Source organism: Oncorhynchus keta, chromosome 5, assembly GCF_023373465.1.
Source record: "Oncorhynchus keta strain PuntledgeMale-10-30-2019 chromosome 5, Oket_V2, whole genome shotgun sequence".
Taxonomy (NCBI): Eukaryota; Metazoa; Chordata; class Actinopteri; order Salmoniformes; family Salmonidae; genus Oncorhynchus; species Oncorhynchus keta.
The window spans coordinates 3,376,023-3,390,186 of NC_068425.1; the positions used below are offsets into that span (position 1 = coordinate 3,376,023).

General features: G+C 45.6%; 1 protein-coding gene across 5 annotated transcripts in view; it reads left to right on the plus strand.

Annotated features, from left to right (window-relative positions):
• The window catches only part of LOC118384125 (potassium voltage-gated channel subfamily C member 1-like), a 104,667-nt gene that overhangs the window by 40,510 nt on the left and 49,993 nt on the right, over positions 1-14,164 (plus strand). For all 5 annotated transcript variants that reach the window (XM_052518477.1, XM_052518476.1, XM_052518474.1 and 2 more), the window contains exon 2: positions 4,792-5,752. In XM_052518477.1, coding sequence (XP_052374437.1) covers positions 4,792-5,752 — 961 coding nt within the window. The remainder of the gene's footprint in view (positions 1-4,791; positions 5,753-14,164) is intronic.

Below are 14,164 nucleotides of genomic sequence, written 5' to 3' on the forward strand. Positions count from 1 at the left end.
GGGAGGGCAACACTGCAGAGGGGGAAACAGCAGCAGCACACACACACACACACACACACACACACACACACACACACACACACACACACACACACACACACAAGTGACTGTGATGACGTGTTACATAAAGGGAATTCATTGGGTGGCAGAGAGGGAGGCAGAGAGAGAGAGGCAGAGAGAGAGAGGCATATAGAGACAGAGGCTGGGCGATATGGCCTAAAAACAAAATCAAACTTATGGGTGATTCACAATATATATATATATATATCTTGATTTTTAAAACTGTTTTCTCTAAATAAGCTTTGTTGTACTATTAAAGGTATTTGTAACAGTGAACAATACTTGAATGAATTCAGGACTTGTGAACATATACATTGGCTACCTAGGCCTTCCACAATAATAAGACCCACTAATAATGTCATCATTTTATCAAAATAGTTTAACTGTCTATGAAAATGCCCTTTTTATTGACACATTTTTTACCAGAACCATGCACAATGCACATTCACTAATAACGATAAACCTGTTGTTGCAGGCAACCAATGAACACAGGTCTCATAAACAATCTCTGAATGAACACAGGTCTCATAAACAATCTCTGAATGAACACAGGTCTCATAAACAATCTCTGAATGAACACAGGTCTCATAAACAATCTCTGAATGAACACAGGTCTCATAAACAATCTCTGAATGAACACAGGTCTCATAAACAATCTCTGAAGCACAAGCCCACGTGCCAGTGAGTAGCCAGCTCATCTTTATAGTTAACGTCTAGCCAACTTGGATCTATTTGCTAACAAACAAGGTAGAACAGTTGAATTGTCATGAACACGCCCTTCTGTCCGTCTCCCCACTGTTTGAACAGCAGGCCAGCCTGTCCACTTTGTTCTTACATCATTTACTTTTGGTTTTGTACCCCAGCTTCAAACAGCTTAATTATGCTATATTTTTTTGTTAATCGAAAAATATACTTGCATAGCTGTTTCGATGGTACAATGATTATCTACACTATACTTGCTTGTTTTGTCACATGAACTGAAATTAGGCAAACTATTGGAATTTTAGCAACCAGGAAATGGAGGAGCGATTTCTGCATAATGCACCTTTTAAGTTTTCCTCTATTATCGGAAAATTAGGCGCCAAAGTGTTTTGCTGTCCGTACGAGCAATTCTGTTGGCCCAAACCGCAAATGGCGAGTAGAAACCGCATGTTGTCAGAGAGGAAGAAGTACATTTTCCTATTTGTTGTTCTCAGTGGCAGGGAGAAGAGTTTGGTGTTTGCGTGTAAATTGGAAGGTGCACAGTCACAGCAGAAGGAGAAGGAGTGAGACCAAAAAGACAACACGAGAACAAGTGGACATAAACCCCCATAAAGAAATACAGCCATTTGGAATATCGTGCTAAAACATGCATTTGAATGATTCAAATGAATTCAATATTTCGCCGAGCCATAGTTGAGGCTGGGTTGTGGATTGGTTAGGTTGAGGCTTGGTTGAGTTAATTTGGGTTGAGGTTGTGTTAGGTTTGGTTGAGGCTGGGCAGAAGTTGGGTGAGGTTATGTTGAGTTGAAGCTGGGTTGAGGTTGGGTTGGGCTGGGTTGAGGTTGAAGCTGAATGGGGTTAGGTCGGTTTTGTGAGAGCGTGAAGTTCCGTGTGCCTGAGATGAACAGATACTGTTGGGCTCCCGAGTGGCCCAGCGGTCTAAGGCAAGTGCAAGAGGTGTCACCGCGGTTCATGGTTTGAATCCAGGCTGCATCACATAGGGCGGCGCGCACTTGGACGGGGTTTGGCTGTCATTGTAAATAAGAATTTGTTCTTAACTGATTTGACAAGTTAAATAAAGGTTCAATTAAAACTAGTATTGATCCAGAGGGGCTGATAGGAGAAAATGTCCGGTGCTTTAAACAGGCATGCCGGCTCAATCAATAGACATTTATCTATGTGAGAGCGAACATGACATCTGTTTTCTTAAGGGTGGCCGTCCATTGTCCACAGCGTCGTAACTCACGAAACCCCATCTCTCTCTTTCTCTCCCTCGCTCTCTTCGTCTCCCTCTTCCTCTTTCCACCACTCTCTGTCTCTACTGTACAGTCGCACTCCATCTTGAACCCCCGTCTCCCACCGTTTTCTGCCTCCGCCTCTCTTTTCCCCGAGCTCTCTCTCCCTCTTTCTGTCTCAGTGCAGCTTCAATGAGATTGCAGCAGAATGCCCATACTGTGTTAGCTGCATCTCTCTCTCTCTCTCTCTCTCTCTCTCTCTCTCTCTCTCTCTCTGTCTGTTGTTCATGGTGTCTGGCACCACCTGTCTTCCGTCTCTTATCAGTACCACTGCAATGACCCAAAACGCAGCACAGCCACCCTGTTTATTTACATTCACTGTCAGCTGATAGGCCAAATCTATGGGTCTATTCTCATTGACGAGAATTTCGAGAGATTCTAGGAGGTATCTATTCTCGAGAGGCATTACTGTAATATTGCGTATTTCTCACGTCTGGAATGCAACCTCAGCACTACACTCGTTCTACATCTGAAACAGATGAAATGTACAGACATTTTCATTATATATTAAAAACTCATTTTATTGAGTGTTCACCTAATATTTTACCTTTATTTAACTAGGCAAGTCAGTTAAGAACACATTATTATTTACAATAGCGGCCTAGGAACAGTGGGTTAAACTGCCTGTTCAGGGGCAGAACGACAGATTTGTACCTTGTCAGCTCGGGGATTTGAACATGCAACCTTCCGGTTACTAGTCCAACGCTCTAACCACTAGGCCACCCTATGGTATTGCATTAACCTGTCATATTCTAAAATTGTCGCCGTAGCTTTTACAAAAGGAAGCGCAACGGTGTTGACTTACATGATATAAAGAAAAATGAACTTTTATTTTCGTATGAGGAGGGGTGAGCGTTCATGTTTGATATGCTAACATTACTAAGGAGCCAAGGACCTTATATGTTTCTGTTTTAAACACCCAAAAATAATTTCACAAATGTAAAATACACACTGGTTTTAACAGTTGCAGCAGACAGTCATTTTTTTTCAGTGACAACACGTTTGTGGCGTCCATCTTCCGTTTGCACAGGGTATTCGGAGACGCATGTAAATAATTGGCACAGGTAGTCCACTCTTTCTCCCGTAAACATGCGCTGTAACATGGACATGTGTGAACCCCTTTAAAGGTATCTAGTAACTGAACGTAATGTTGTTATTTGTATTATGTCTCGCTGATATGAAGTATACGTTACTTATGTTTCCAAAACCGTACTACAAGCGATGCATGTTCATTTTTTTTTTTTTTAGAGTAAGCGCCCGGACCTCTTAAATAACAAAACTCCCCTGGTCAGAATATAACGTTTACCATCGTCAGAAGGTGATAAGAGCAGTTACCGTCTATGAATGGGGTATTAGCCAACTAGCTGTGTTATTGTCATGCAAACGACATTTGAATGTGTGTACGCACGAGAAAATAAACCCTTTTAATCGTCTGCACATGCGTGTGAATATGTTTTACGTTTTAGCCTCAAAGTCATAAAATCGGGATTTAAACCTAACCCACACTGCTAACCCGAATGGCGAAACCCAAACCTTAAACTGAAGACCAAAAAGCACATTTTTGTTTTCATAAATGTTTACTCAGCTCAGTTAAAACTATTTGGATAATCTATATATCCGTAGCTAGGCCCATTTCCTTTTTTTTTTTTTCAAGGTCAAAGGGTATTTCATTAATTGGAGTGACAAAATATCTGACAAGACTGTTGTTTTTTTATGTAAAGATATAGCCTAACTTTAATTTTTTTATTTTTCCTTTATTTAACCAGGCAAGTCAGTTAAGAACATATTCTTAACTGTTCAGGAGCAGAATGACAGATTTGTACCTTGTCAGCTCGGGGGTTTGAACTCGCAACCTTCCGGTTACTAGTCCAACGCTCTAACCACTAGGCTACGCTGCCGTATTATTATCTGTAGTAGAAGCCGACATCCATACATGGCCAGTTATGTAAACTCTCGCATTGATTTATGCTGCAATAGATGTTCAATTGGTAATATAAATGTTTTGTCTTTTTCTAATGCCTCTTAAGCAGGTGTACATGTATGAGTCTCGTCCTTGAAGCAGAACTGAGTGATTTCAGCTAATTTGGTGTGTCATCATATTGGTCTCTGGCTTGTGGTCAGACTCGCTCAGGCGGAAACGAACTGAAATTTGCACCCATGCTGATTTGAATGTCATTAAAAGAACAGAAAGGTGTCAAATACATTTGGCGCAAACGTCTTTTCTGAATGTAAAAGTAATCCTAGAAGTAACCATCTAGTTTTTCAAAAGTATCTGTAATCGGATTACAATATTTTTTGCTGGTAACGTAACGAATTGCGGTCAGAGTTTTTTTAAATATTTTTTTAGTAACCCATGTAATCCGTTACTCCCCAATCCTAACTGCATGGTTGCTATGTGGTTTGTTCAGTTGACCTGCTGAGTTCATCAGAGTTTCTGTGTAATCGTTGGCGTTAGACCTAAAACTGTGTCGAACAGATCTATTCGTGCATCTGGGAACATTGGTGTTTTTAATGTTTTTTTTTTTATCAGTTTAGGTTAACCTCAGTTGCTGCATGTTTTCAGTGATACCAGTATGTGAATGACATTCATCTGTAAATCCACGTGATCCTTCCGGGTTAGGCTTCGGTGAGAATTCAATGAGCCCAAGAAACATAATCCTGTAACTGGCAACTAAGTAAAAAAATAAAAAACTTGAACCTAACCATCTCTCTCTCCCTCTCTCCTCTCCTACAGTACTGTGCGTTCCTCTCCCTTCTGTTCATCCTCATCTCCATCACCACCTTCTGCCTGGAGACGCACGAGGCCTTCAACACCATCTACAACAAGACAGAGAACGTGACGGTGGACAATGTGACGCGCCAGGAGATCGTCTACGAGGTGGTGACCGACGGCTGGCTCACCTATGTGGAGGGAACGTGCGTCATCTGGTTCACCATCGAGGTCATGATGCGCGTGATCTTCTGCCCCTGCAAGAAGGAGTTCTTCAGTAGCACCCTCAATATCATTGACTTTATTGCCATCATGCCCTTCTACCTGGAGGTGGCGCTGAGCGGCCTGGACTCCAAAGCCGCCAAAGACGTGTTGGGCTTCCTGCGAGTGGTGCGCTTCGTCAGGATCCTGCGTATCTTCAAGTTGACTCGTCACTTCGTGGGCCTGCGGGTGCTGGGCCACACGCTCCGCGCCAGTACCAACGAGTTCCTCCTCCTCATCATCTTCCTCGCCCTCGGAGTGCTCATCTTCGCCACCATGATCTACTACGCCGAGCGCATCGGCGCCGACCCCGACGACCCTACGGCCGCCAAACACACAAACTTCAAGAACATCCCCATTGGCTTCTGGTGGGCCGTGGTCACCATGACCACTCTGGGCTACGGGGACATGTACCCCGAGACGTGGTCGGGGATGCTGGTGGGCGCGCTGTGCGCCCTGGCGGGGGTGCTGACCATCGCCATGCCTGTGCCCGTCATCGTCAACAACTTTGGCATGTACTACTCACTGGCCATGGCCAAGCAGAAGCTGCCCAAGAGGAAGGGCAAGCACATCCCTCGGCCCACCATGCCGGGCTCGCCCAACTACTGCAAGCCAGACGCCCTGGCCATGGCCACCGCCGGGCCGGGTATGGTGAGCTCAGGCAGCCTGGGGGGAGGGGACTGCCCTCTGGCCCAGGAGGAGATCATCGAGATCAACAGGACAGGTGGGTAGATCAGGGGAGGGAGGAGAGGGATGGAGGGAGGGAAAGGGAGGGGAGGAGAGGTGTGTGTGTGTGTGTGTGTGTGTGTGTGTGTGTGTGTGTGTGTGTGTGTGTGTGTGTGTGTGTGTGTGTGTGTGTGTGTGTGTGTGTGTGTGTGTGTGTGCGCGTGTGTGCACGCACCTGTGTGTGTGTGGTGTGTTTGTGTGTGAGGATGCAGTATATTTGGAATCTATCTAGAGTGACTGACTGCTGGTGACCTGCAGCATCCCTCACACTAATATGACAACATTAGGATCAAATTACACCGATCCCTCTCTCTACATGATGTGGTGTCTCGGCTTGCATCTGAGTCACATGAAACTAACCCAATGTACCACAACATATACCCCATGTCTGAATCACTGTACTGTAGTTAAGATACTAGAACAGTCTTAAATAGCACTCTGTCAGATTATGGTTCCCAACCATCACAATCCTCCCTTTCTACCATGACCGCATGTGTGGGTATGTGGTGTGTGTGTGTGTTTCCATCCCTCTCCAGTATGTAGAGTTAACCCGATTAGAGAGTGTGGGGAGAAATGAAGTGGATCTGTAACCATGTTAAATAGGGAAGCTGAGGCCACACACACACACACACACACACACACACACACACACACACACACACACACACACACACACACACACACACACACACACACACACACACACACACACACACACACACGCTGATGAAGTCAGATATACACTGTAACTCTGTATAGAGCAGGGTGATCCCATAATCTACCCCCCCCCCCCCAGCCACCCCTCCAACCTCATCCTTCTCTCTCTGCTGGGGAGCTCTCAACACGTCGGCTTTAACGTTTATAAATATTTGGTTGGGAAGATTGGCCTGTCAAAACGCTGTTTGACAGTGGACAGAAAAGCAATTAAACTTGAAGAGTAGAGCGGGTGATGGGTGGAGGGTTGGGGGTGGATTGAGAGAAGGATTAGTTACGACAAGAGAGAAGTTGAGAAGCATGTAAAATGGCATTAGAGAGGGCCCCTCAATTTACACATGTAGGCTACTCAGAGCGAGACACACACACGCATGTACACACACACACAAGTACTCAAGTACTGGAATCGGTGTTTGGCCTCCATTAAATATTGAGTACTCAAAATGTTCAAATGCAACTATTTAGCATGTTACATTTAAAAGCGCTGACAACATGTCTGTCAGATGTGAGTATGTCAAGGGCAGTGAATGTTAAAGTTGTGTATCAGAACAGTATTTGGAACAACTGATGGCATACCACAAGCTTTTTTCGCCTTCAGCCATGTTTAACGCAAACATGCCAGTACTGTACATTTGTTTTCATCAGAGTACTCGAACACAGACATTACCTTCAAACACCTATCCCAAAAACACGCTCTTGCGCACACACACACACACACACACACACACACACACACACACACACACACACACACACACACACACACACACACACACACACACACACACACACACACACACACACACACACTTTCAATCATTGAGCCAATGACTATACATTTAAAAGCGCATCTTGGCAGAAATCTATATATATATATAAAATATAACATTTTTTGTAGCGGTGGCAAAACTGTAGCAGTGGTGGGCCACTGTTGCTATATGAATATGGGGAAACACTGCACTCACACACACTTACATACATTTGCACATCATATACGCCTATTTCCCTCTTGCACTAGCCATCCACCCACACTAGTAATACATAGGTGTGTGTGTGTGGACATGCCAGTCCCGATCAGCTGGTGAGTTCACACAGCCGAAAGAGCTCCTTCTGTCAGCACAGCTTACAGCCCAGGAGAGGAGACAGGTGTAGCGCAGTTGTTAGTCCCGTGTAGCGCAGTTGGTAGCACATGGCTGCTTGCAGTGCTAGGATTGTGGGTTCAATTCCCACGGGGGACGAGCACCAAAAAAGTATGAAAAAACTCACTACTGAGTATTTTCTCACTACTGTAAGTCGCTCTGGATAAGAGTGTCTGCTAAATGACTAAAATGTAAATAAGAAGAGACAGGAGAGAGGATTGGTGAGGAGAAGAGGTTGCTACAAAATGTAACAAATACAATAAGAGCAGAGATGTTTAGAACCTGATCTCGTTTCCTGTTACCTTCATCTACATTTCAATCGCAGTTTTTCTGTTTTGCTTTCTTTTACTCCATCTAGGCTCAGTCTGTTTGAAAGTTGTAGGGTCCGTTTCCCACCTAGTCCTAGACTAAAAAAAAAAAACGATTTAAATTAAGGATTTCCATTGAACATGCGGTTTAGTCCTGGGATCTTGTATTTCAGCTCGTAAGGCATGGTACCGACACTTTACATTTGTACGGGCAGGGCAGTGTCGCTAAGCGTGTTGTGTCACACTTTGTTTGTGTCAAGTGTTACAAGTTTTTATTACTTAGAGAGTTGTCAACAAACATGTGGCAAAATCTAAAATCCTACAGGATCAAAGCAATCAATGTGTTAAAATCGCTAGTTAACCAAGCAGTGACCTCTGCTGGTTTCTACATGAAAGCCGAGAGAGGATGCATCTGTGCTGTGACTGACTGTCTAGACACTGCTTGGGCCGACTAGCCTTGGATACTCCTCCACGGTCAGGTTTTCCATCTGTGTTCCGGCAATCTACCGGAGTCTTTTGACTCCTTTCCTGCCTTGCTGTGCTGTGTGGTGGAAGCCAGAGGTCGGTATCTGCGCTGTGACATAACGTCTAGATGCGCTAGGCTTCCTAGCTCAGGATATCCCTGCTGGGTGGACTCGCCACCGGTGATTGGCCCGTCTACTGGGCCCACTGCTGCCTCACTGTGCGGTAGCATACTGCAAGGTGACTGGGCGCATTGACCATATCCACACACTGGGCGAAATCCCTGTCAGCACATTCCTGCAGCAGCTGTTGAACTCGCTAGCATTCTAAAATGCTGACCAGACTGCTCACGTGTGCCATCGTGCGCATGTTGATTTTGTCCCCCCCACACCAGACGCGATCAGGACACGCAGGTTGAAATATCAAAACGAACTCTGATCACACTATATTAATTTGGGGACAGGTCGAAAAGCATTAAGCTTGCTGTTGCTAGCTAATTTGTGCTGGGATAAACATTGGGTTGTTTTTTAAATTATTAATTAATTTTTATTTTTATTTTACCCCCTTTTCTCCCCAATTTCGTGGTGTCCACTTGTTAGTAATTACTATCTTGTTTCATCGCTACAACTCCTGTACGGGCTCGGGAGAGATGAAGGTTGAAAGCCATGCGTCCTCCGAAACACAACCCAACCAAGCCGCACTGCTTCTTAATTAACACAGCGCGCATCCAACCCAGAAGCCAGCCGCACCAATGTGTCGGAGGAAACACAGTGCACCTGGCTACCTGGGTTGTTATTTTACCTGAAATGCACAAGGTCCTCTACTCCAACAATTAATCCAAATATAAAAAGGTAAACCGAGTTAGTTTATAGTAATCTCTCCTCCTTCAGGCTTCTTGTTTTTTGGACTTGATATGGCAGTTGGTAACCAACTTTAAGGTGCATTACCAACTGGACTGGAGTGTGGACCTCAGTTCATCTTTCAATCACCCATGTGGGTATATACTCCTAAAAACCAATGAGGAGATGGGAGAGGCAGGACTTGCAGCGCATCAAGTGTGACAAATAGAACCAAGTTCTATTTTAGCACCTGGCTATGCCAAGGATGAACCAGACTTGTTGAGTTTAGTTTTTTTTCCTGATGTCTTCAAATCAAATCAAAGTTTATTTGTCACGTGCGCCGAATACAACAGGTGTAAACAGGGGAGGCACACAATGCCAATAGTCTGGGTAACCATTGGTTACCTGTTCAGGACTCTTATGGCTTGGGGGTAAAAACTGTTGAGAAGCCTTTTTTGTCCTAGACTTGGCACTCCGGTACAGCTTGCCATGCGGTAGTAGAGAGAACAGTCTATGACTGGGGTGGCTGGGGTATTTGACAATTTTTAGGGCCTTCCTCTGACACCGGCTGGTGTAGAGGTCCTGGATGGCAGGCAGCTTTCCCCCAATGATGTACTGGGCCGTACGCACTACCCTCTGAAGTGCCTTGCGGTCGGAGGCCGAGCAATTGCCGTACCAGGCAATGATGCAACATGCTCTCATGTGATCTCAGGACCCATGTGGCAGGGTAGCCTACTGGTTAGAGCATTGGACAAGTAACCGGAAGGTTGCAAGTTCAAACCCCCGAGCTGACAAGGTACACATCTGTCGTTCTGCCCCTGAACAGGTAGTTAACCCACTGTTCCTAGGCCGTCATTGAAAATAAGAATTTCTTCTTAACTGACTTGCCTGGTTAAATAAAGGTTAAAAAAAGCCAAATATTTTTTGTTTCATGAGGGGGAATAGGCTTTGTCATGCCCTCTTCACAACTGTCTTGGTGTGTTTGGACCAATCTATTTTGTTGTTGATGTGGACACCAAAGACTTTGAAGCTCCCAACCTGCTCCACTACAGCTCCGTCTATGAAAATGGGGACATGCTCGGTGCTCCTTTTCCTGTAGTCCACAATCATCTCCTTAGTCTTGGTTACATTGAGGGATAGGTTGTTATTCTGGAACCACCCGGCCAGGTCTCTGACCTCCTCCCTATAGGCTGTCTCGTCGTTTTCGGTCATCAGGCCTACCACTGTTGTGTCGTCAGCAAACATAATGATGGTGTTGGAGTCGTGCCTGGCCTTGCAGTCGTGGGTGAACAGGGAGTACAGGAGGGGACTGAGCACGCACCCCTGGGGAGCTCCAGTGTTGAGGATCAGCGTGGCAGATGTGTTGCTACCTACCCTCACCACCTGGGGGCGGCCTGTCAGGAAGTCCAGGTTCCAGTTGCAGAGGGAGGTGTTTAGTCCCAGGATCCTTAGCTTAGTGATGAGCTTTGAGGGTACTATGGTGTTGAACGCTGAGCTGTAGTCAATGAACTGCATTCTCACATAGGTGTTCCTTTTGTCCAGGTGGGAAAGGGCAGTGTGGAGTGCAATAGAGATTGCATGATCTGTGGATCTGTTTGGGCGGTACGCAAATGGGAGTGGGTCTAGGGTTTCTGGGATAATGGTGTTGATGTGAGCCATTACCAGCCTTTCAAAGCACTTCATGGCTACGGACGTGAGTGCTACAGGTCTGTAGTCATTTAGGCAGGTTGCCTTTGTGTTCTTGGGCACAGGGACTATGGTGTTCTGCTTGAAACATGTTGGTATTACAGACTCAATCAGGGACATGTTGAAAATGTCAGTGAATACACCTGCCAGTTGGTCAGCACATGCCCAGAGCACACGTCCTGGTCATCCGTCTGGCCCCACAGCCTTGTGTATGTTGACCTGTTTAAAGGTCTTACTCACGTCGGCTACGGAGAGCGTGATCACACAGTCATCCAGAACAGCTGATGCTCTCATGCATGCCTCAGTGTTGCTTGCCTCGAAGCGAGCATAAAAGTGATTTAGCTCGTCTGGTAGGCTTGTTTCACTGGGCAGCTCGCGGCTGTGCTTCCCTTTGTAGTCTGTAAACGTTAGCAAGCCCTGCCACATCCGACAAGCGTCGGAGCCGGTGTAGTATGATTCAATCCTAGCCCTGTATTGATGCTTTGCCTGTTTGATGGTTCGTCGCAGGGCATAGCGGGATTTCTTGTAAGCTTCCGGGTTAGAGTCCTGCACCTTGAAAGCGGCAGCTCTATCCTTTAGCTCAGTGCGAATGTTGCCTGTAATCCATGGCTTCTGGTTAGGGTATGTACTGTACGTACAGTCACTGTGGGGACGACGTCATCGATGCACTTATTGATAAAGCCAGTGACTGATGTGGTGTTTTCCTTAATGTCATCGGAAGAATCCTGGAACATGTTCCAGTCTGTGATAGCAAAGCAGTCCTGTAGTTTAGCATCTGCTTCATTTGACCACTTTTTTATAGACCGAGTCACTGGTGCTCCCTGCTTTAATTTTTGCTTGTAAGCAGGAATCAGGAAGATAGAGTTGTGGTCGGATTTACCAAATGGAGGGCGAGGGAGAGATTTGTACGCATCTCTGTGTGTGGAGTACAGGTGATCAGGTGATTCCCCCTCGTTGCACATTTAACATGTTGATAGAGATTTGGTAGAACTGATTTAAGTTTCCCTGCATTAAAGTCTCTGGCCACTAGGAGCGCCGCCTCTGGGTGAGTGGTTTCCTGGTTGCTTATTTCATTATACAGCTGACTGAGTGCGGTCTTAGTGCCAGCATCTGTCTGTGGTGGTAAATAAACAGCCACGAAATGTATAGCTGAGAACTCTTTAGGCAAGTAGTGTGGCCTGCAGTTTATTACAATATACTCAACTTCAGGCGAGCAAAATCTAGAGACTTCCTTAGATTTCATGCACCAGCTGTTGTTTACAAATATGCACAGACCGCCCCCCCCCCCATGTTGTCATTCAGCCACGATTCCTTGAAGCATAGGATATTCGTTTTTGATGTCCCGTTGGTAGGATATTAGTGATCGTACCTCGTCTAGTTTATTGTCCAATGATTGCACGTTGGCGAGTAATATTGACGGTAACGGCAGCTTTCCTAGTTGTCTTCTGCGGGTCCGGACGAGGCATCCGACTCTTCTTCCTCTGCGTAGCTTCCTTTTGTGAATGATTGGGTTGTCTGCCCTGTGGGGTGTTCGGAGAATATCGTGTGAGTCCTGCTTGCTGCTGCTGTTGTTGTTGTTGTTGTTGAAGAAATCTTTGTCTAATCCGAGGTGAGTGATCGCTGTCCTGATATCTAGAAACTCTTTTCTGCTGTAAGATACGGTTGCAGAAACATTATGTTCAAAATAATTTACCACTATCGCAAAAAAAACCCACATAATAGCACAATTGGTTAGGAGACCGTAAAACGGCGACCTTCTCCTCCGGCGCCATCATACCATCTTGGCTGATTTCTTTTGATTTTCCCATGATGTCAAGCAAAGAAGCACTGAGTTTGAAGGTAGGCCTTGAAATACATCCACAGGTACACCTCCAATGGACTCAAATGATGTCAATTAGCCTATCAGAAGCTTCTAAAGCCATGACATAATTTTCTGAAAATTTCTAAGTGAGTGGTCTCGTGTATAGATGTGATCACGAGGAGTGTTGAAAGATGCCAAAGCAAGCCGGACACAAAAACGCCACAACCAAAATCAAACAGTGTGTCTGCATGGAGAGAGCCTCTTCAATGATTGGGGAAGAGGTGTATTTATCCCGGGACACACCTGGGCCCAGGTGTGTCCCATTTCGCTGACGACCCTCCCGGCTCCGCCCACCGACATCCTAATAAAGAAAACCAGAGCAAAGAGAGAGGATACGGCAGACAGAGTGGAAGGGTCGTCACAGTAACCAAGGCACGAACGCTCCGGCACCCACTTGGTTTCTAACGCTACTCGACGTGTAGGCTACAGCATTTTTGTTTAGGGCATTTAAGGATTCAAAAGACTGACTCAGCATATTTTAAGTTGTTTTCTTTTTGTGGTAGTGAACTGTTGGATTCAGTGGTTAAAATGGGTATTTTTGTACAAATGGTTTTAATTGCTGCGTACATGGGTTATGGCTTATTGTTTTTGATCATTCAGACTGTGCAATCTCATCTCCCTCACCCAGAGATACTGCTAGACTCTACTTTAACTGATGTTATAGCAGCTTTTATCTTTCAGAGGGATCCCGTTGTGTTACCGTTTGACTCCTACTGTGACATGTTCATAAAACATTTCCATCTACAGGGTTTGGTCTGGCTGAAAAACGGTGTTTGTTGTATCAGATGACTGTAGTTTGGATTATTTGAAATCATCAAAGTGCAGAGAGATTTGAGGAAGAAACACATCACGGTGTTTTATTATTTGTCTGCTTTAGGTGTCAGGAAACATTCACCCAAACCCAGGCCCATTGGCTATGGATCAGGAAACATTTCCCCTAGACCCAGGCCCATTGGCTATGGATCAGGAAACATTTCCCCTAGACCCAGGCCCATTGGCTATGGATCAGGAAACATTTCCCCTAGACCCAGGCCCATTGGCTATGGATCAGGAAACATTCCCCCTAGACCCAGGCCCATTGGCTATGGATCAGGAAACATTCACCCAAACCCAGGCCCATTGGCTATGGATCAGGAAACATTCCCCCTAGACCCAGGCCCATTGGCTATGGATCAGGAAACATTCCCCCTAGACCCAGGCCCATTGGCTATGGATCAGGAAACATTCCCCCTAAACCCAGGCCCATTGGCTATGGATCAGGAAACATTCCCCCTAGACCCAGGCCCATTGGCTATGGATCAGGAAACATTCCCCCTAGACCCAGGCCCATTGGCTATGGATCAGGAAACATTCCCCCTAGACCCAGGCCAATTGGCTATGGATCAGGAAACATTCCCCCTA